Source organism: Solanum tuberosum, unplaced genomic scaffold (assembly GCF_000226075.1).
Source record: "Solanum tuberosum cultivar DM 1-3 516 R44 unplaced genomic scaffold, SolTub_3.0 scf00076, whole genome shotgun sequence".
In the NCBI taxonomy this organism is placed as follows: Eukaryota; Viridiplantae; Streptophyta; class Magnoliopsida; order Solanales; family Solanaceae; genus Solanum; species Solanum tuberosum.
The window spans coordinates 1,252,089-1,272,814 of NW_006239000.1; the positions used below are offsets into that span (position 1 = coordinate 1,252,089).

Genomic DNA, 20,726 nt, shown 5'->3' on the forward strand with positions numbered 1-20,726 from the left:
CATGAAAAAGAAAAAAGAGGTTCTCTTCCATATTTAGTGAGAGTACAGAAGAAACTAAAATGGAAATGCATTACCATATTATTCGAATTCTTTTTTTTTCTCTGAAAGGTTAATATTATCCGGATTCAGTTACACCCATTTCTTCGCAAACAAACAAATATGCATGTGGGGATTCCGTGAAGGTGATCATTATGTGTAAAATAAAGTACTAATAATTTATAATTTCACTTATTAAAAATAATACTAGTTACATATTGTAGACTAGTCATAGCCCATCTTTAAAAGTTTTGTTGCAACTAACATAAACTAGAATTTGATTTTCTGTAAAGGAGCTCTAGAGAATTAAATACTCTCATTACTTGAAATTAAAGAAAAGAGGTTACGTGAAAGCTAATATTGAAGTGTTGGACCATTGCTAATGCTAAACATTTTTTTTATACTTCTTTAAAAAGTTAAGTATCTTTGGTTTATGTTACTCTACCTTACCTTTTATTTGCTGATATTAAAAGAGATGAAATGTCTACTTTTTGGTTCAATTATCGTATTATTTATTGGTGTTATTTTGTATTATATATTGTATTTTTATTTTCTTCTTGTTGTTATGTTTTATTTGAGTCAATGGTAATTTATCGAAAACAACGTTTTTATCCTCTTTTCATATCTTATTTGTGAAATTTCACTGAATATTTGTTATTGTTATACCATTGCTACTTGAAGAATTCTTCCTACTTTATTCTTAAGAGTGTTTAGTAACTTCGATGTCTTAACGAAACAAAACTTCACTAATTTCACACCAATTAGAAATTCTCTTTTTATCTTTTATTTTACCTGAGGTAAAAAAAAAAAAAAAGGTCATCGTGATTCTTGAGTACACTAGCATGATTAACATGTAAAAAGAAAATACATGTGAAAAATTTAATCTCTTAAATATTGAGAGATATCGAAAAGAAAAAAGAAGACAAAGTAGAAACTTACAATTTATACTCTATACCTTACAATTTACTTTTTAAAGTTAAAGATAGTTATTAATTAGTACTCTATACCATACCATTTATATCGCTTAAGTAGTCACCTTTTAAAGCATTATATTTCGATGCCCAATGTGTGTACGTAAAATAGAAAAATAAATGTTACTAACATAAAGTAATTTAACAAAATACTTGACCATATGTTAAAAATATACAATCCTTATGGGACTATTCTCCTAATTTCATTAAATAATTTAGAAGAAAAAAATGGACGGTGGTCTGATTGAGTATGTCACTGCGTTAAATATGCTAATCTTTGACCTTGTAATCTACTGATTTTCTCCTCTACTGATTGATTGATTAGTTAAAATACAAAAATTGGGATGTATATAATGTTATTCTCTTTATGTGTGTTTGGAATGAAGGCACTTAATTGATTGATCTTTTAAAAAAGTTATTTTTTTATATTTGATAAGTAGCAGAAATTAGGGATGACAATTGGACGGGTTGGGTCAAATTTGGGTGGAGCGTGATGGATTAAGACAACAATTTTGTCAAGACCTAACCAAATTCAAATTTGCTTGTGTCAAAACGTGTTAGAAAATGAGTTATATAATGGGTCAAGACTGAACACAACTCAATTTTTACTAAGCTTAATTATTTTTTTGTTCTTTTAAATTATTTAAGTACCTAATAAAATTATTGTTTTTCTTTATTATAGCCATATATAACATGGGTTGGATTGTAATTATTGAGCTAATGAATGAGCAGATCAATAATTAGTCCAAACTTAAACAGATTGAGCGGGTTGAGTTTAATTTTGTTATCTCTAACAGAAACTAATGAGACATTAAACGTGAGATATCAGTTATGATATTCTTTTATATATATATTTTGACAGAGAAAGTTACTTTATTGATTAAGAATTTATCTTCTTAAATAAAAATTCTTTAAAACTAAAATGAAATACTAGCAGAAAAAGAGGAGGAAACTAAGGCTTAAAAGATGGAGTTCAAATAAAAGGCCACCACGTGTATAAAGCATGACTGTCAGTGATACATAATTACGTAAGCCTGCCCACAAAAGTTATTCGGTAAACAAAATATTTTTTTAAATAAACGAATTTTTATTTCTCTTTTATTGTGTAAATAAGTAAATGATATTATTCTAAAAGTATTTGTGTATAATCTAGATAAATATTAAAGAGAGAATGAATACGATTGGAGGGCAGAAAACACAATTAATGTAGAATATTATTTGTGAAATTTGTTGGATAATATCATTTTCGATCTCTTTTTTAAAACATTTTTGCCCAAAGTCTGATTCATATATATATTGTACGCTATCACAGCTATTTAGATTGTGATTTAGTATTAAATTACTACAACTCATTGGATTCCACCATTAATTTTGTGGCAAAGTCTGATTCATATATATATTCATGGACCTTATATTATAAATTTTTTTTATTTTTTTTTTAATATGGATTTGATGATATATATACACTATAAATGTTAATTTCATTATAATCAATGATTGGACCATGCAATTTATGTGTTTGATGGGTTCAGTCACGCTGGTGATGAGTTTAGGCTTCACTCTATAGCCCTTGGATAAACATCTATGGTGGTTTTATCATAATATTTATTTGGGGTTGGCACCATGGTCCAGGGGTGTGATTTAGTGGAAAATAAAGTAGTTAAAAATTCCGAGGTCTCAATTTCAAGTGGAGATAAAAATATTAGGTGTTTTTTTTATCATCGTTACCTGATACTTGTGGGAGGTCATAGATAGCAGTAGACCAAATCATTCATTAATTTGAGGTATGATTCGAACAGATATGCAATTATTTTTGGTCTCAAATACTACCTTTAAACTGAAGTTGTTATAATTCCACTTCTGCTCCAAAATCTATATACAGTACAACACAACTAACTTTATTTGGTCTTCGTTTTCTTGTATATATCGAAATAAAAAAACAAGAATTAAAATGCTAATTAAGTGGAAGTAATAATAGAAAGAAAAGAAGTTTGTCCTTGTGCACAAATTTCTTCATATGCCAACCAACTTGTTGATTTTGTGCGTTCGAATATTTGCTTGTTGATAGAAAATGATAAATCTTTCAAATGAGAAAATGGAGAAAAAAGTCATTACAAAAACACTCACACATGGGACAAGTTCTAGCTAAAAATCTTTAAAAAATTGTAGGTCGATGAAAACAGTTTCATGCAGAAATGTAGGATAAGACTATTGTAATACAATAAAACCTCTTTTAATTAATATAGGCGGGATCATCAAATATTATTATTTTATAGAGATATTATTTAATCGATAATTAATTAATATTTATTAATTTACAGAGTGTTTCGACACCAAATAAATTGTTCAGGAATCCACTTGTGAAAACGTCATTCATGAACTTGAGGTCATGATTAATGATCTCGTTATCGCAATAAAATGGACGTTAATAACCTATTCAATGGGTGAAAATGATACATGTTCAGAGAGTCAGAGCTTAGAACAAATTGTGGATATCATTGGAAAAACAATGTTGATGATAAAATTGAAGATGATACAATACCATTGAAACTAGTTACGCGTATGAAAACACTTGCATCTAGAACTCTTCACAATTTTATGGTGCAATTAGAAAAGACAACGTCGAAACTTTTGGATGCAATAAGAAAAGTTAGAGATGAACTTCAACTAGATTTAAATTTTAACAAAAAACAGAACATAATAGAATCATATTTCACTAAATTTTCTTAGATTTATTTGTACTTTGAAAGAATTATTAATTTATAATATTAATGGGACCATATATTTATATAGGGGTCTTCTAAAAATCTATTATCTTATCGAAATGAGTAACTTTTTCCATTGACCCAAGTCAGGACCGAAATAAATTATTATCTTAGAGAGATTATTAATTAATCAAATATTAATTTAGTGAGGTTTTACTATAGATATGACTATTGTAATAGATATTTTTGTGGACTGGTCCCCGCATAGTGCAAGCTTAGTGTACCAGACTATTTGTCATTTTAGTACATGACCACAATATGTTGTGATGAAATAGTAAATACTTTCTTTACGATTAGAGAATGGAGTTTACTATGGTTGGGAGTAAACTCTTTTATTCCACATTTGAATAGATGATTGAAGATAAACTTACAATTGTTGCAAATGAGTAGAAATGTGTTGTTACACAAGGCACAATAACAGCAACAAATTTGCATAAATATACTAATATGGAAACAATATAAATATAATTAAACCAACATAAAATCAACTGTTATCTGAGAAAACATAAGAGTTCAAAAAAACAAAATGCCTAAAGAAAAAGTGGCCATTCATGCCACTCATAAGGAACTAAATTGGTGTACGTTTTGCTATTGCCATTGCCAAAATCACACACTACCTTTGAACAAGACTTGTCCATGTCGTAGCTCATCAGAACCTCAGCACCACCTTTTTTGTTATTTAAAACAATAAGAATTAGCGGCTCAGCTGGGTGAAATGTCATATCGCGATTAGATTGAATACGTCCACTCTTTAAAAGTCCCGAGTTACTAAGACAAGAGTAAACATGAATACAAATACTTAGTGTAGTGTACTGCTCCCATATAGCTGTCTTGTCTCGCACACCGCTCTTCAGGTGCCAAACACTCATGTCTCCAAAATTCATGAGTCCACGACTCGTACCTCCATAACAGAGAACTCCTCTCGATACACCTAAACTTCTCTTATGTTGATAATCAAGTCCATCAGGCACATCGATGCACCAAAAACATGTATTGACACAATCATATACGTTGATTCGAGGTCCAAAATCAAGCCAATAGAACACTCCATCAATAGATCCTCCTGATTTTAGCCAGTTGGAAGGGTGGTGAACAGAGGTATGAAAATCAATACGAGGAATTTCAATTTCAATTGCGAAGTTTATCTTAACCCACACATTACTTCTGAAACTTTCAATTGTTACCATTGATTCTGCAGGTATCTCATAACGAACTATAGTAAATGAGACAATATCACTATTAATTGGGTCATCTAACTTGCAATTAAACCCAATTGCAACATGTTTAGCACATGTTGATGCTTGGGGAAGGGCAATGGATTGCCTTGTGGCGGGATTATAAACATAGTAATGTTGTTGATATATTTCTTGCTTACAGCAAAGGAGAAACCCCATCGACGATGCAATAATGTATAGGCTATGGTCAAGTAGAAAATTTACAGACTTATCGAAATTTTCTTTAACCATATTCTTCTTCTCTGATGAAGTGAAGAAAAAACGAATTGGGGATTGTGTACCTATAGGTTGGTAAAATAATCCTATAGTATGAGTACACAATTGTCTCTGAGAACGAGAATCAGATACATGTTGTCCCCAACTACGAGACACACATTTAAATCTCGCAAGGGATTTTGAAGGCAACCGATGCAATATATCAATTATTGTGTCTTCTGACTGCTCCATGACAATCTGCAAATTCAATAGAATTGATAGTCTAAAACCAGCAATTCAATTAAATTGATAGTCTAAAACCAATTAAATTGATAGTCTAAAACCAAACTATAATTAAAGGCATTATGTTTGATAGTCTAAAAACCAGCAATTCAATGAAATTGATAGTCTAAAACCAAACTATATTAGACACCTTTCATACTAATTAAATCAAAATCATCAATGAATAAACAAAAAAAATAAAAATTAGATAATTAGTAAACTAATTAAAAACCGGCAATTAATATACTAACCTCGATAGGTTTCAAAGATTGAAAAACAAAGATGAGAGAGTTCACAACTTCTATTAATATACTGTGTTTGTGTGTTATATAAAGACTCAAATTAGAGTTTTACTAGTGGTGTTATTCCTGTCATCACGGGTTCAATAACTATTCGAGAAAATAAGTTTTTTTTTGTGGATAATTATCTTATTATTAATATTTAATAGTATTAATTTGATTCCGGTAAAATAAGATAAAATGTGCCATCACGGGCTCAATAACTATTCGAGAAAATAAGTTTTTTTTTTTTGCGGATAATTATCTTATTATTATTAATTAATATTAATTTGATTCCGGTAAAATAAGATAAAATGTGCAAAAAATAGCTTTTAGCCTTAGTTTTGCACAATAAATTGTGCAATCTATCATAATTTTATGGTTAAATTCTGGTGATCCGTTAAGATATGATTATATTAGAGATTTGTTAAAATTTGGCCATAAATCTAGATGATTTAGTTAGGGTTTATGACAAGCCTTTTCACACAATAATTTGAATTTTTTAAAATTTGTTGACTTTTACAAAAATGCATATTAGAGAACATTAAAAAATTGCAGGTTTCATTAGTGATAGAAATAATTCAGGTTTAGTTGCTCTCCCATATCTCTTACTATAATTCAAAAACAAGAGAAAATGCATTATAATACTAAAAATATATTTACTTCCACCAAGTTAATTATCACGATTAGTGTTTAACTAAAATAAAAGTTGGGAATAAAGTACTTAAAGAGCAAATAACTTAAGGGATATACTCTATTCAATATTGTATTAAATTAGAAGTCTAAATATAACGAAAGAAGTAAACATTTGGCTATAAGTCAGGATATGCGGTTTTTCAGTTAGACAGGTAGCAATGGGTAGTATGGAATTTAAAATTTCACTGCAATTATTTATTATAAATGATAATCAATAAATTAAAATACAAAAATAAAGACATTGAATGAATAAAAGTGTCAAAAAAATAACAATAAATGTGATAAAAGACTCCATAATAGGAATTTTGTGCAATATTGGGCGGGATGCATTCAAATTGAAAGTGCGGCCCAAATAGCAAGCCCACTTAGAACCACCGGCACCTTGAATACTGAAATTGCAGCGGAAACATCATCAGCAACTGGTGCTGGTGAGGTTCCCGGTGATAAATTCGCCGGCGCCGTAGTAGGCCCGTTAACAGACTCTGCCGGACTTGCTGAACTTGAAGGAATGCTTGGGGATACTGACGGTGTCTCAGTACTGGACGGAACATCCGCTGCCGTCGGGGAAGACGCCGGAGTGCTCACCGGAGTTGATACTGGCGGAGGAGTTGCAACAGAAGGAACCGGAGCAGATCTACTGATTGACGGAGTGAGTGCTGGTGAAATGCTGGTTACTGGAGAAGCTGCTTTCGGTGACTGTACCGGCGCAGCAGACGGGCTAACTATAGGAGCCGAGGGCGAAGACACTGGAGAACTAGCCGGAGGAGAAACCGGTGCTTGAGATTTTACCGCCGGTGATTTAGTCGGAGAAGAAACCGGTGCTTGTGATTTTACCGCCGGTGATTTAGAAGGAGAAGAAATTGGGGATTGAGAAGGTGCATTTTGTGCTTCACCGGAATTTAACACGAGAATAAATACGATAACAATGCCAAATAATTTAGACATATTGCAATGCTAGAAAATGAGAAAGAACAGAATATTCCGGTGGTCGTTAAACTAGCAGAAATTGAGAAAGAATAGAATATTCCGGTGGCCGGAAAACTATAATCAATTGATTAAATAAATACTGAAGAATATTGAAGAGAATGTTTGTTTGGGGAGAAATATATAGGAAGTGAAACTAAACGTTGCGTTCATAAAATTTTAAAAGCAAAGTTACCGTTGATAGTCGTGAGGCTCCAAAGGATACGGCCGTACGGCTTGTCGCAGTAATGTAGCCGTTATTGAAAAGTATTTCCCCGGTTCGGTAAAAATTTACTCGTACTTGATGTTTGTACTTAAAATCGGAGTTAGAATTTTAAGTTTATAGAATTTGAATTATTATTTTTCATTATAGATGAAATTGTTAATTTTTTGATGAACTATTTATACATATTACATGAAATCAACAGCAATATAGAGTTTACGTCAAAATTATTTGATTCTCTTGAATTCGTGATGAGCATGCTGGCATTGTCCCTGTCTGCACCAGAGGTGAATCTAGAGTATCAGTTGGGGGTTCTCGAGAATCTAATTGCTTTTACTTGAACCTGTTATTTATATTGAGAATCCATAATTATATAAGAAACTGATAATCAGGAAACCCACAATTAAAAGTCGTGGTAGTTCAGTTTGAAAGGAAAGGTAGTTCAATCAACCGCGAGTAGAAATCCTATAAAAGGAAAATATGATATCTCTCTTAGCCTTCTTCCGAGCCACGTTAGCTCATATCATAGGGCTTTTTTAATTTTTAAGAAAGGTTGGTTCAATAGCCAAGAAGAAACTCAATTTCGATCCTCTTGTCCTTCACGCAAGATCGATTCCCCTCGAAGTTATACAAACATTCTTTTGTCCATTATTATTGTGCATTACTCCTTTTGTTTAATTGAAATTTCGAGAGTCAACTAAATTTGTTGGTATAAATATTCAATCATTGTTTTGGCATCAAAATTAAATTGAGTAACAAAATTGCAAAAAATACTTCTCGTTCAAATAAAATACATCAATCTAGGGGCATTTATAGGGTCATTCAATTCAATTTGATATTTTTTGCTTTAACTATTTAACTTATCAATTATTGATTTTTATATGTTCTAAACTGCTACCAAACTAATAAAATATGATTGATTCAATTGAATTTAGTGATTATTAAATAGTTATCAATCGAGTTATCGATTAAATTAATACATATATTCCAAATATAAATTGTCCTCCACCGATCCATAGTCCAGATTTCACAGAGTGTGAAAAACTGTTATCAGGTTATGGCCTCTGATTGAAGCATGACAATCCTCTAAATCACTTTCTCAAGAATTAGTGGGTTATCGATTATTTAAATATAAAAATTAAACAATTTACTTTTAAACTAATAACTCACTATTTAAAAATTCTAAATCATTCACAAAATATTAATCCGACAGTGTGATACTTATTATATAATATTAACACTTTTTTGTTTGAGTCATCAATACTTATGGTTCAATTTTGAATATCCCTAGCCCCATCAATTATACTTTTATCTAAGCCCATCACCTATTTCAACTATTATTTCATTTGATTTGAAATACAATATTATTTAATATGCGATAGCTTTAAGATAAAATTACATCTTGGGTCAAGTGGCTCTCGTTCGAAAAACCAATAAATTGACTAGCCTAACAAGTTTTGGCTTTTAATTAATTTGATCAATATTGTGTACATAGGTTTCAACTATATGAGCGTATAATTTCCTAATATTTACTTAGATTAACATATTTAGAATTTAAAATATTGTTCAAACTAGTTTTAAATTTAAATCCAATTTAATTGAGATACCTACAGTACATTGCATGTGTCTTTGTATGAGTTGTTACTTCAATTCTCACCTCACGAATTAGCTTAGTTTTTGAGACTTAAGTAAATTTAAGATCCGTTTATTATTATGGTTTCACTACCAAACTCATTAATATTATAATATTTCTCAACGTTGGGTTATTACATTCTAACTATTTGAATCGGAGATAAACCTTTGATTGAGGAACTGAAATATTATCATTTTATATGACCTCAAACAAGTCTTGCTTTCAAATTCAATTTCGGATATTGTTTTTTTCTCTTTTCTAATTGCAACCAAATCATGTCAAACTCAAATACATACATTTGTTTTAAAATTTTGTGTCTAATCAAACCCTTAAAAGTGAGCTAATTAATATTTCTGACTCAATTATATCTCTAAGCATGAACCGTGTTGGTTAATAGAGATATGAAAAAATTTCTTTATTTGATTCGACTGAAGAAAGCCGAATAACAAATAAATATGAAGAGTACTATACAAGTGTCGAAAATCGAAGAAATTAATCAAGCCTAAACTCTTCACAGTTTAAATGAAAAAAATACAACTTTCAACTATTTTTATATTATTTACAGATCTAATACAAGTACAACAATAACATATTCTCAATGTGATCTTTATAAGACTTATTCGGGATGGTTAACAACCTTATCCAAGGATAACAATTGAGATTTGAGACAAAGCAGGCAGGACAAACTCTCGGTCGAACAAGATAAGGTAAAATTTAATTTGCTTGAAATTTAAATTGGACAATTTAAATAAGATAAAACAGATCCACTATAGTTACTATGAGTACAATGAACTAAATCATTGTCCCTGTTTTTATCACAAACATACTAAAAATAAGAGTATACACGCAATTTTTTTTTATAAATTACCTCTAGCGTAACGTAATTATAGATGGTCAAAGGAAGATGATTATAATTGTGAGTTGTTGGATTAAGGCATTAAGCAATAAATGCATACATAGTTATAATGAAAACCAACAAAGTTTAGTACGTGTTTAATTAATAGGGAAATTATTTAGTAACTAGCTAGTAGTGCTATTAATTAGTAAGATTTTCTAACACGAATAATAAATTCGGACGAAATAGTTTTTTTTTAATTAAGAAACAACAAATGAAAAAATAGAGAATTTCTTTTGAAAGGGAGTATAAACACGACATGTTACCTAATAGTTTAATTTTTTAGATGAAATGACCATACACATTAACATAATATGGGATTAAATTTCACCATCACCTATTATCAAAATGAATTTACATGTGTTTGACTAGAAAAAATTTAATCTTATACGTGAAGAACGTGTTGAGAATACAATTACATAATAAAAATATATTTTTTATCCTTCTAACAACTCAAATTTGTAGATAAGGTAGGCACACTTATTTAGCAAGGCTTAATAGGACAGAGGAGGGTAAAATTTTGAAAAAATAATAACCAGAATAGGGCAAAGGAGTCAAGACTTCCCTACCACGCCTTACCCTTTCTAATCTTACCCCTATCTTATAAGGATAGAAAAATTACTTACAAATAATATTTGACTCAAGTAAAACATGTAAAAATGAAATATCATAAAGAAATATAATAGCGAAGAAAATATAATAAAAAACTAACAATATTAATATCTTATATACTCTTATATAATAAAAATTACTTAATAATATATTACTAAAAATAAATTTATAAAAATATACGAAATCCACCTAGTAAATAGTCAACACAAGACAAAATGTTAGAAGTATGTGGGCAAAATCAAATTGAAATTGATAATTTGAACCGAAATAATAATAATTGATTTATTAGTAAGGGGTTGATTTAACGGTTGTGATAATGATCTTGATTTTCCTAATTATTGAGTTGTCGATTTTTAATGATTTGAAGCTTTTCTTTAACGAGTTAACTGATAATCCAATAGTAAATTAATATATTATATTTATATCATTCGGTATATAAAGTCGTTGACCTTAGGTTTAGTTTCATATTTTTTTTATTTCTGACAGTCTCAAACTTTCGATTATTCTACAAAGTGTTAGTGTTGCTTTTGAACAAGACGCAATCTATGAACTCATATGCATGATTTATTTTGTTAGTCACCATATTTCTAAGTAATTTTCATATTTATTTTTGTCTCATATCTTAACAGTTAAATCAATAGTTGAACCGATAATGATCAATCATTAATAAATCGACAACCGATAAACCAATACACTAATGGTTATTTAACGATTTAGCATGTCTACAAATCGATAACTGATAAGTCAAACTGATAAACTTCAAAATTGAACTGCCGATACGCAACCCTGATACTAAGGGTGTGTAAAAAATCGAATCAAAATAATGTTATTGACTTATTGGTTATTCATTTGCCCTCTACCTGTATTTCTCAATTCACATTTAACAATGACTTTGACTTCGCAAAAAAACTATTTCTTTTATTTGTGTCTTTTATTCATGAGTATTTTGTAAAGTTTTATTATTATTTTGTCGCTTTAAATTGTAGGAGAAGTCATATATATTTATTTTATGAGCATATTTTTATTGATTAAACCGAAAATCAAATTGTTAATGATCAAAAATCAATAAGCCAAAAACCAATAATTTATTTTTTATTAATTTAACATATTTAAAAATCAAAAATCAAATCGATAATACATAAAATAACAATTCAACACGCTTATAAAATATAAAATACGGAAATAATTAAGGAAAATATTTACCCCTCTTTCTCATAGTTTCTTGTCACAACTCAAACTTTCCAGAGAATTAGGGTTTCTTCCCTTTTCTCCCTAAAAAAAATCACTCTGCTCGACAAATTCAACTTGCTGTTCCTCCGGTAAGATTATTCCCTCAATTTCAATTTGTTGTTTGTTGATTGTTTGATTTATTTTTTGTTGTATTTTTTTCGTTTCGTAGCTAGTGTTAAAATTTGAAAAATTCCGCTTCATTTGAGCTCTTGATAACTAATCCTAACCCTAATCCTGTTAGATTAGGTCATGGAGGATAATGAAGGTGGGGATGGAGTTGGTGGAGAGCCAATCGAGCAGTTTCACAGGAATGAAGCGATCTCCGCTGTTGCTGATGATGGGTTCATGGTTGAAGAGGATGATGATTACGAAGATCTCTACAATGATGTTAATGTTGGTGAGAATTTTCTTCAATCTTTTAGAAAGAATGAGGATTTAGTATCTAGGAATGATGAGGTAGAGAGGAAGCCTGAGCAGCCTGCCCTTCCGGCGCCACCACCGGTAGTGGCAGCACCGCAAGTGGTGGATGAGAGTGGGCGTGGCGATTTTCAGGGTGTGGGTGGGGAGAGGAATCCTGTAAAAGAGGAGGATGTAGTGTCTGGGATTTCTGCTAGAGCGTCAGTAGGTGCAGCTGTGTCTGGGCCTTCTGCTGGTGGTGGGTTTAGGGTTGAGTTAAGTCACCCGTCAAGTAAGATGGGTGATTTAGCAGAGCGGATGGTGAATAGTAATGTTCCACATCAGGTGATGGCTCAACAGCCTCATGCTGGTGGTGTTGCAGTAGCTGCTGGAAATTTGGGTAATGTTGGAAATATGGGGAATGATAATTTGATAAGGCAAGGAGGGGTTAATATGAACGGGGTGGGTAATATTGTTGCTGGAGTTGGGGTCGCTAGTGGTGGAGGAGGAGGTGGTGGTGGCGGTGGCGCGACAATTCTTTTTGTTGGTGATCTGCATTGGTGGACCACAGATGCTGAGCTGGAAACTGAGTTGAGCAAGTATGGACACGTGAAGGAGGTGAAATTTTTTGAAGAAAAAGCTAGTGGGAAGTCTAAAGGATATTGCCAGGTTGAGTTTCATGATTCCTCAGCTGCCACAGCTTGCAAAGAAGGTATGAATGGACACATGTTCAATGGGCGGCCATGTGTGGTAGCCTTTGCATCATCACCGTATAATGTGAAGAGGATGGGTGAGGCTCAGGTGAATCGAAATCAGCAGGTGGCTCAAACTGCTGTTCCCCAAGCAAGGCGGGGGCCTGGTGAAGCTGCTGGTAAAATTGGAAATAACAACACTCCTACTGGTGGCAATTATCAAGGTGGTGGTGGTGGTGGGGATGGCAACAGGGGGGGTTATGGTAGAGGAAGTTGGGGTAGAGGAGGTCCTCAAGCTATGGGAAATCGGGGGCCTGTGGGTCCTATGAGAAACAGGCCTGGTGGGATTGCAGGAAGGGGTATGATGGGTAACGGTGGAGGTGGATTTGGACAAGGTATGGGTGGTGCACCTCCTATTATGCATCATCAAACAATGATGGGTCAAGGCTTTGATCCTGCTTTTGGAGGGCCTATGGGGAGAATGGGTGGTTATGGAGGATTTCCTGGTGGTCCAGCTCCACCATTTCCTGGTATGTTGTCATCTTTTCCACCTGTTGGAGGAGTTGGGATGCCTGGAGTAGCTCCGCATGTAAATCCTGCATTCTTTGGTAGAGGAATGCCAATGAATGGTATGGGAATGATGCCAGGTGCTGGTATGGAGGGGCCTAACATGGGGATGTGGTCAGAACCTAATGCGGGTGGATGGGCTGGTGACGAGCATGGTGGTAGAGCAGGAGAGTCAAGTTATGCAGAAGAAGCTGGGTCTGATCATCAGTATGGAGAAACAACTCACGATAGAGGGGCTTGGCCAAATAATGTGAAAGAGAAAGATAGAGGATCAGAGCGTGATTGGTCTGGTTCTACAGAGAGAAAACATCGAGAAGGCAGAGAACCTTCCTATGATAGAGACATGGCTCGTGAAAAGGATCGAGGGCATGACCAGGATTGGCCAGAGAAAAGATACCGTGATGATAGAGATGTCGCACGTGACAGAGAGAAGGACCGGGATCATGAACGTTCTAGAGAACGAGGGCGTGATCGTGAGAGGGATCGAGATCGTCATAGGGATGATAGAGATAGATATGCTGATCATCATAGGTACAAGGACCGTGAGCAAGAATATGATGATGAAGACAGAGGAAGATCATCAAGGGGACACAGTAAATCACGATTATCACATGAGGAAGACCATCGATCAAGATCAAGGGATGCTGATTATGGAAAGAGGCGGCGTATAACTTCTGAGTGATCTGTGGCCTTGGCTGCTTATTTTCAAGGGTACTTCACAATGAGATCGATTAGTAGCTAATCTACTGAGGGTTTGCCGTGTGTATTCAGGCTTTCTACTGGGAGGCTTCCTTTACTTCCTGCTTTCATCAAACAGTTGCTCTCTGAAATGTTCTGTCGCACTCATGTTTATGCTCTTTTCCTGTTTAAGGAGCACTGGTCTCTCAGCACTAAGAAGTAAGTTCACAGCTCCTCTTACATTGAATTAGTTGCTTTTGGTAATGAATACTACCTGTATTTGCTATTTCTCTGTTTAGGAGGATGTTCTTTGTCTGAAGGGCCTTCTCAAGCATGATGTGCTAGTTGGGAGGGGACTACTATTATTTATGTGGAACTTAAATGTTACCAAAGTTTTCACTGTTTGATGCTGGTCATTCATGGAAAGCGTTCCTTATGACTTGTTGTGTAATTCTATATGCTAAAGCTGAGGCATTTTTTGTTTTTTGAATTTTGGTGTAAAGAGAGCTATATAGAGGATACTGAATCGCTTATAGATTTTTCTTTTTTGATTCCTTGTAATCTAGAAGATATTTTATGTTTTGTAAATATTTGACTGCCAGTACCATCTTGGTACTGAAGAATACACTGCTATCTAATTAAAAAAATTATAACAACAACAACAACAACGCCAATGTCATCCCACAAGTGGGTTTGGGAAGGATTGGATGTACACAAATCGTACCCCTACCTTTGTGGGGTAGAGCTGCTGAAAAAAATATGATTATTAGGACCCGTTTGACTATGAACCTTGTGAGTTTAGAAAAAAGTAGTTTTTGCTTTCAAAGTGAAAAATGGTATTTGGAAATTGGAGTTGTGTTTGGCCATGAATACAAATTGGAGTTGTTTGTGAATTTGGTGTTTTCAAATTTGGATTTTTTTTGGAATTAAGTTGCATTCTGGAGCTTTATGGCTTAACATGATTTCCAGTTTCAACTCTGGGAAAAAAGTATAAATATTCATGGCCAAACAGATGTTTCATGTAGAATTTAACTTCATAAGAAAGTGACTGATACTATAAAAGCCATAGGAAAATGGATGTTCCTTGGGGAGAGCGTGAAGTTGCTCATTCAATTCTGCAAGTAAACAGCATATATGTCTTTTGTAAACCATCAGTTTTCTTTGTCTTTGCACTTTGTTGTTATGTGATATCCTTCAAGCTGATGTATGTCTAGTTTTTGGTATTTGGGAAATTTAAAAAACACATGGCATTTTGGAAACCCTGCAAGGTTTTCAAATTTCACAACTTATTTGTTAATTAATCATGAATCCTAATAGACTGTCCTGTTACTCCTTTGTTATGGAGGGCTATAATTAACATTTCTCTCAGGTTCTTCTTGGTGGGGTTCTTAATAGAAAGTGATGCATTTCCAGTATAAGCTCGAGATTTTCTAGTAGTTTTAGCAGAAATAGTGTTCCAATTTAATACTCCTTCCGTACCAATGTATGTGGTTGTATTTGACTTGGCGCGAAGTTTTAGAATGGATGATAGACTTTTTGGACTAAACTTAGTCATGCCTGAAAGTATCAAGGATGCCTACATCAGTTGGATTCTCTTGGAAAGATCTATGATGTGTTTGGAAGGAGTGGAATTGAAGATGTTTTGTTGAAATATCAACTCCAAAGTACTCCTTAAGGCTAGATGTTTTTTGAATTTATGTAGTTGGAATAGCTTGTCCCCAGTGGACTCCGATGTCAAACTTTTGGATTTTGTTAGCTCCTTATACATAGCATAGGACTCATTGTAACTGAGGTAACAATCTCTCTCTTTTGTAATTATGCATCTTCTTGATGCCATTGATACTACTGCTTACTTTTTTTTTTTGAGAAGGTAACATTTGTATTTCTATTTCCAAAAAATCAAAACCTGCCACAACATGTTACAGATTCCTAATTACAGATTAAAGAGAGTATAACAGAAGATCTTCAATCCTATGACAAAAATTACAAAAATTACAGGGATCCTAAGACATTCATAACTGATTCTAGATCTTCCATATACTCCTGTTTACACCAAAAATGAAACAACACCAGACAATTCATCTTCATCTTCTGAATAGTGTTGCTCTTGTTCTGATGACATCTAAGGTTCCTTTCTTTCCACGTTGACCACCAAATACAAGCTGGGATGATTTTCCATCTCTCCCTATGTCCTGAGATGTTGGCATAACTACTCCATATCTTCAGGGTTTGGGTTACTCTCCTTGGCATCACCCACTTCAGTCCTTTTTTATTGATGAAGAGGTCCCACAGTTGGTTGGTTATCCTACAGTGAAGAAACAGGTGAGTCACCGTCTCAGCCTTTTCCCCACATAGGAAACATCTAGGGCTCAAATGGATACCCCTCTTCATGAGATTTTCCTGAGTCAAAACAGCATGTTCAGATAGTAGCCAAGTAAAACAAGACACTTTGTAGGGAATTTTGGCTTTCCAAATCATTTTCCAAGGCCACCCATTAATCTGGGTATTGAAAGGGTTGAACTTTTTGTAAGCCCCCTTGACACTGAATCTTCCTTGCTTGTGATCCTTCCATTCCAGGCAGTCTTGGACAGTGTTTCCTCCTCTGAATTGTTCCAGAGTTCTGTAGAATTCTACTACTCTCTGGATCTCCCAATCATTGAAGGGTCTTCTAAAGCTCAGATTCCATCCTTGGTTTGACCAAACCTCAGCCACAGATACTTCTGCTTACTTTATCAGAGAAGAAAGAAAGATTTTCTGAAATTCTGGTCTAAAACAAATCATAAACATGTATTTGGTTATAAATGATCTCATAAAGAAAAATAAAAAAATCATCTCATCAAGGTAAGGTGAGAAGTTTAAAGTTAAAATTATTTGTGAGTATGACATTTTTCAGATGAAATTGGGAAACCTAAGGGAGTACTCTTTTTTGTTTGTTTGTTTGAACAATGTTGGCATGAGTTGAGTTTAATTTGAGAAACATGGCTGAACCCAACTCGGCAATGAGGAATAGTTGTGTGCTAATTTAGATGAATGTTGATCTTACCACATGAGACTGATTGTAGTTCCAATCTTGATTATTCTTTTTTCTGCAAGGTGTTGATTACAAATGTTGTTTGGTTTCTTGTGATTATAGCATAGAGGATGTAGAGCAAGCTGTTGGAAGAAGTATGGAAGGAAACTCCTTGAAGCTTCTGCCTGAGGAAGAATGTTATATTACATGGTTTTACCTCTCAGTGAAGATTGAATTGCTAGTGGAACCTTTTATCTCAGTTTTTAGCCTCTTTTTAAATTTATGTTTTTGTTGAATGTGACCTGAATAATCCTTTCTGGTGACTTGTGACTTTATTGTAAGCCTAGCCATAGATTATCATAGACATTTGCTATTTGATGTAATGTGTTAGGAGGATTTGACCCACAGGTTGGCGCCGATCTGCTCCCTTGCTCTGGCGTTTGTTGTACTAATTATTTTTCTCTTTGTATCATCTTCCTTTCTTTGTTTTTGACCCAGTTTTTTAGTTGGGCATGTGTTGTTGTTTAGCGCTAATTCTTCCTTCTGCAAGTGTACATAGAATTTTCTTGTTACAAGTTTCTGAAAAATGTACATGGAATACTAACAAGGAAATAGTTCCTGTCATTCTAAATGAACTCTTTACATTTGTCGTCTTTGTTTGCATTTTGTGTTTTTCATGTGTGCATTAGATGACACTGTGCATAGCGCTAAAGTTACACATTTACTACTGTAACTGTTTTTCATACTTGATTTTTCATATGCTTTACTTGATTCGAGGCTTTTCTCACCAACAGCCTCCCTACCTTAACAAGGCAAGGGTAAGAGTGTTATACACCTCTCTTTTTAGACCTTGTAAGATTGCATCGGGTATTTTGTTGTTGTAGAGTGTATGTTTATGAAATAATGTATTGTCTTTTTATGTCATCGTTGTTATTTCACGAAATTTTCTTTTGGTTTATGATTCTCGATTTAGCATTCTTGTGCGAATAATGTTCACATTATCTAATTGAATTTTAAGGGTTGATTGGAAACACCCTCTCTATTTTTGTATGATATGTATGCACACCTTCCTTTGTATGGAATTATACTGGGTATTTTACTTTTGTTCATACGATAAAAGATGACAGACCATATTTATGAAATTATACTTGGTACGCTATTTATACTGAGCAAGGGATTGTTTTGGTACTTATGTATTAATACCTTTGATTACAATTAATTACCAAGCAATCAAACTTATATCATTTTTATAGCACACGCTAGCGTAAATGGTAACCAATAAGTCAAATTGGTAAATTTCAAAATCGAATCGAACCGATCGATATGCACCCTACTAGTTTAAAAAAAAGGATCATGGAAGTATCTTGGGGGAGATTGGGTTGCATAGGTTTTTACAAATTTATTTTTAGTTTTACGTCATCTTTACAAAAGATCTTTATTTTACACATTAAATATCTGAAAAAGTTTTTTTTTTCTATATATTATGGTCATACCCAAAATATTTTTCAAAAAAAATAATAGTGGTCCACGTAAGAAACGATAAAAATATCCTATCCTGACCGACCATACCCCATATAAGATGCCGACGTCCCTGATCTTTCGGCTAAACCAACAACCAATCATATACTTCCACGTATTCAACCCCATGCCATTTTTTTCCATCCAGCACACCTATTATATTCTATCTTATCCTATTCTAAAAAATCAGTGCCTCAACATTTTTCTCCAAACATACTGTTTGTTATTAGTTTCATAAAAGAAAATCCAAATTACCTTAGAAATTTATCTCCATTTTCTTGTTCTTAAAGCTTGTGTGTACTATTATAGGCAGATCAAGATAGGGACAAGACTGCGTACACACCACCCTCTTCAGACTCTACTTGTAGAATTGCATTTAGTATGTAATTGTTTGTCAGAAATATCCTCTCTATTTTTCATATAACAGTGTAAGGTTGTGTATACACTACGCTCCCCAAATCCACTTGTGAGATTACACAGGGTAAGTTGTTGTTCTTGTAGTTCTCCACAGAGTATTATTTGAGTAGAGAAAACAGTCTATCTATCTTCACAAGATAAGGGTGAGACTGTGTACACACTGTTCTCTTCCAACTTCATTTGTGAAATTATACTGAGTATGTTGTTGTTTTCATTATAGTTCTATCCGAAGAATCACATTATTGTAAATTTCATTGTTTTTTAGAGAAAAAATCCAGACTTGATTGATTAAGTTCGAGTCTTTTGCCCCTTTCCACAGGTTTTATACTGATCACCAAGATTTAAGGAACACAATTTACCATGGCGGATTCGGACAATGAATCAGGAGGACACAGAGAGAACAGCAACATTGAGAGTTCACTAAGAGAACAAGACAGGTTCCTTCCAATAGCAAATGTAAGCAGAATCATGAAGAAAGCTTTACCAGCTAACGCGAAAATCTCAAAAGATGCTAAGGAGGTAGTTCAAGAATGTGTTTCTGAATTCATCAGTTTTATCACAGGGGAAGCATCAGATAAGTGTCAAAGAGAAAAGAGGAAGACAATCAATGGTGATGATTTGTTGTGGGCAATGACAACTCTTGGTTTTGAAGAATACATTGAGCCACTCAAGATATATTTGCAGAGATTTAGGGATTTAGAAGGGCAAAAAAGTGGTATTTCTGGAGAGAAAGATAATGGTGGATCAGTGAATATAGGTGGTTATGTTGAGGACTATCATGGCATGATGATGATGGGGAATCAACATCATCAAGGACACGGGTATGGTACCGGAGTATATAATCATCAGACGGGGGAGAATGCTGCAGGGGTTGGTACAGGAGGTTCGCGATTTCCTGATGTTGGGAGGCAAAGGTAATTGTAACATCCCGGGACTACAAAGATGTATCAGGACTTGAGAGAAGACGAAGAAACGCGATGTTTGAACTGTCAACAGGTTAAAGTATGGACACTAAAGCTACTGAAAGACATAAACAGGCTTTGTAGTTTGTAGACTTTAGTATATTCTACAGAGATGTAAATTGGTAAACATGTGTGTACATTACAATGTGGTGTAAACATGGTAGTTTAATGGATTGTAATTGTCTATTACATCATTGTTTCTCTATTAGTTGATGTTTAAATAAACTTTTCTAGTGTAACAAATGATTTATATTGCTAACGCGAGTGTGTATCGTAGCATTGTACTATCACTTTTTCACAAGTTTCAAACCAATCGCGACTATTCATTGTTCTCTTCACCTACCTAAACTATCATTTCCTTTGCCTTCTGCCCAGTGAAGCAAAGTTAGAAACTCAGCAGATAATCAATTGGCCCCTATACACTTACATAACAAAGTTTCTTATACAGCAAAATTCGAACCTGTAAAATAAT

At 33.5% G+C, this 20,726-nt stretch overlaps 4 protein-coding genes across 8 annotated transcripts; 2 read left to right on the forward strand and 2 right to left on the reverse strand.

Annotated features, from left to right (window-relative positions):
- Positions 1-4,302: 4,302 nt before the first annotated feature.
- Positions 4,303-5,454, reverse strand: LOC107060328 (putative F-box protein At3g10240). Its single transcript, XM_015308100.1, has one exon. It carries the CDS (start codon positions 5,452-5,454, stop codon positions 4,303-4,305), a length of 1,152 nt encoding a protein of 383 aa, XP_015163586.1.
- A 1,220-nt stretch (positions 5,455-6,674) lies between these two features.
- Positions 6,675-7,538, reverse strand: LOC102583282 (lysine-rich arabinogalactan protein 18-like). The gene has a single exon (XM_006346072.2). The coding sequence runs from the start codon at positions 7,401-7,403 to the stop codon at positions 6,789-6,791; it is 615 nt and encodes a 204-aa protein (XP_006346134.1). The 5' UTR covers positions 7,404-7,538; the 3' UTR covers positions 6,675-6,788.
- A 4,439-nt stretch (positions 7,539-11,977) lies between these two features.
- Positions 11,978-17,829, forward strand: LOC102583609 (cleavage and polyadenylation specificity factor subunit 6). 4 transcript variants are annotated; one of them, XM_006346074.2, is made up of 3 exons: positions 11,978-12,103; positions 12,256-14,566; positions 17,441-17,829. In XM_006346074.2, exon 2 carries the CDS (start codon positions 12,264-12,266, stop codon positions 14,349-14,351), a length of 2,088 nt encoding a protein of 695 aa, XP_006346136.1. In that variant the 5' UTR covers positions 11,978-12,103; positions 12,256-12,263; the 3' UTR covers positions 14,352-14,566; positions 17,441-17,829. The 4 variants fall into 4 exon arrangements, with proteins under 4 accessions (XP_006346136.1, XP_015163650.1, XP_015163651.1 ...); XM_015308164.1 differs by having other exon boundaries at positions 17,481-17,829; XM_015308165.1 differs by having other exon boundaries at positions 12,261-14,566; positions 17,481-17,829.
- Positions 17,830-19,047: 1,218 nt separating this feature from the next.
- Positions 19,048-20,497, forward strand: LOC102584379 (nuclear transcription factor Y subunit B-3-like). 2 transcript variants are annotated; one of them, XM_015308166.1, is made up of 2 exons: positions 19,048-19,489; positions 19,612-20,497. In XM_015308166.1, the coding sequence occupies exon 2, from the start codon at positions 19,653-19,655 to the stop codon at positions 20,208-20,210; it is 558 nt and encodes a 185-aa protein (XP_015163652.1). In that variant the 5' UTR covers positions 19,048-19,489; positions 19,612-19,652; the 3' UTR covers positions 20,211-20,497. The 2 variants fall into 2 exon arrangements, with proteins under 2 accessions (XP_015163652.1, XP_006346138.1); XM_006346076.2 differs by having other exon boundaries at positions 19,048-19,356.
- Positions 20,498-20,726: the final 229 nt, after the last annotated feature.

What these genes read in the sequence shown, in the direction of transcription:
- LOC107060328 (XM_015308100.1), bottom strand. Translation starts at nt 5,454, where the DNA reads ATGGAGCAGTCAGAAGACACAATAATTGATATATTGCATCGGTTGCCT.
- LOC102583282 (XM_006346072.2), bottom strand. Translation starts at nt 7,403, where the DNA reads ATGTCTAAATTATTTGGCATTGTTATCGTATTTATTCTCGTGTTAAAT.
- LOC102583609 (XM_006346074.2), top strand. Translation starts at nt 12,264, where the DNA reads ATGGAGGATAATGAAGGTGGGGATGGAGTTGGTGGAGAGCCAATCGAG.
- LOC102584379 (XM_015308166.1), top strand. Translation starts at nt 19,653, where the DNA reads ATGGCGGATTCGGACAATGAATCAGGAGGACACAGAGAGAACAGCAAC.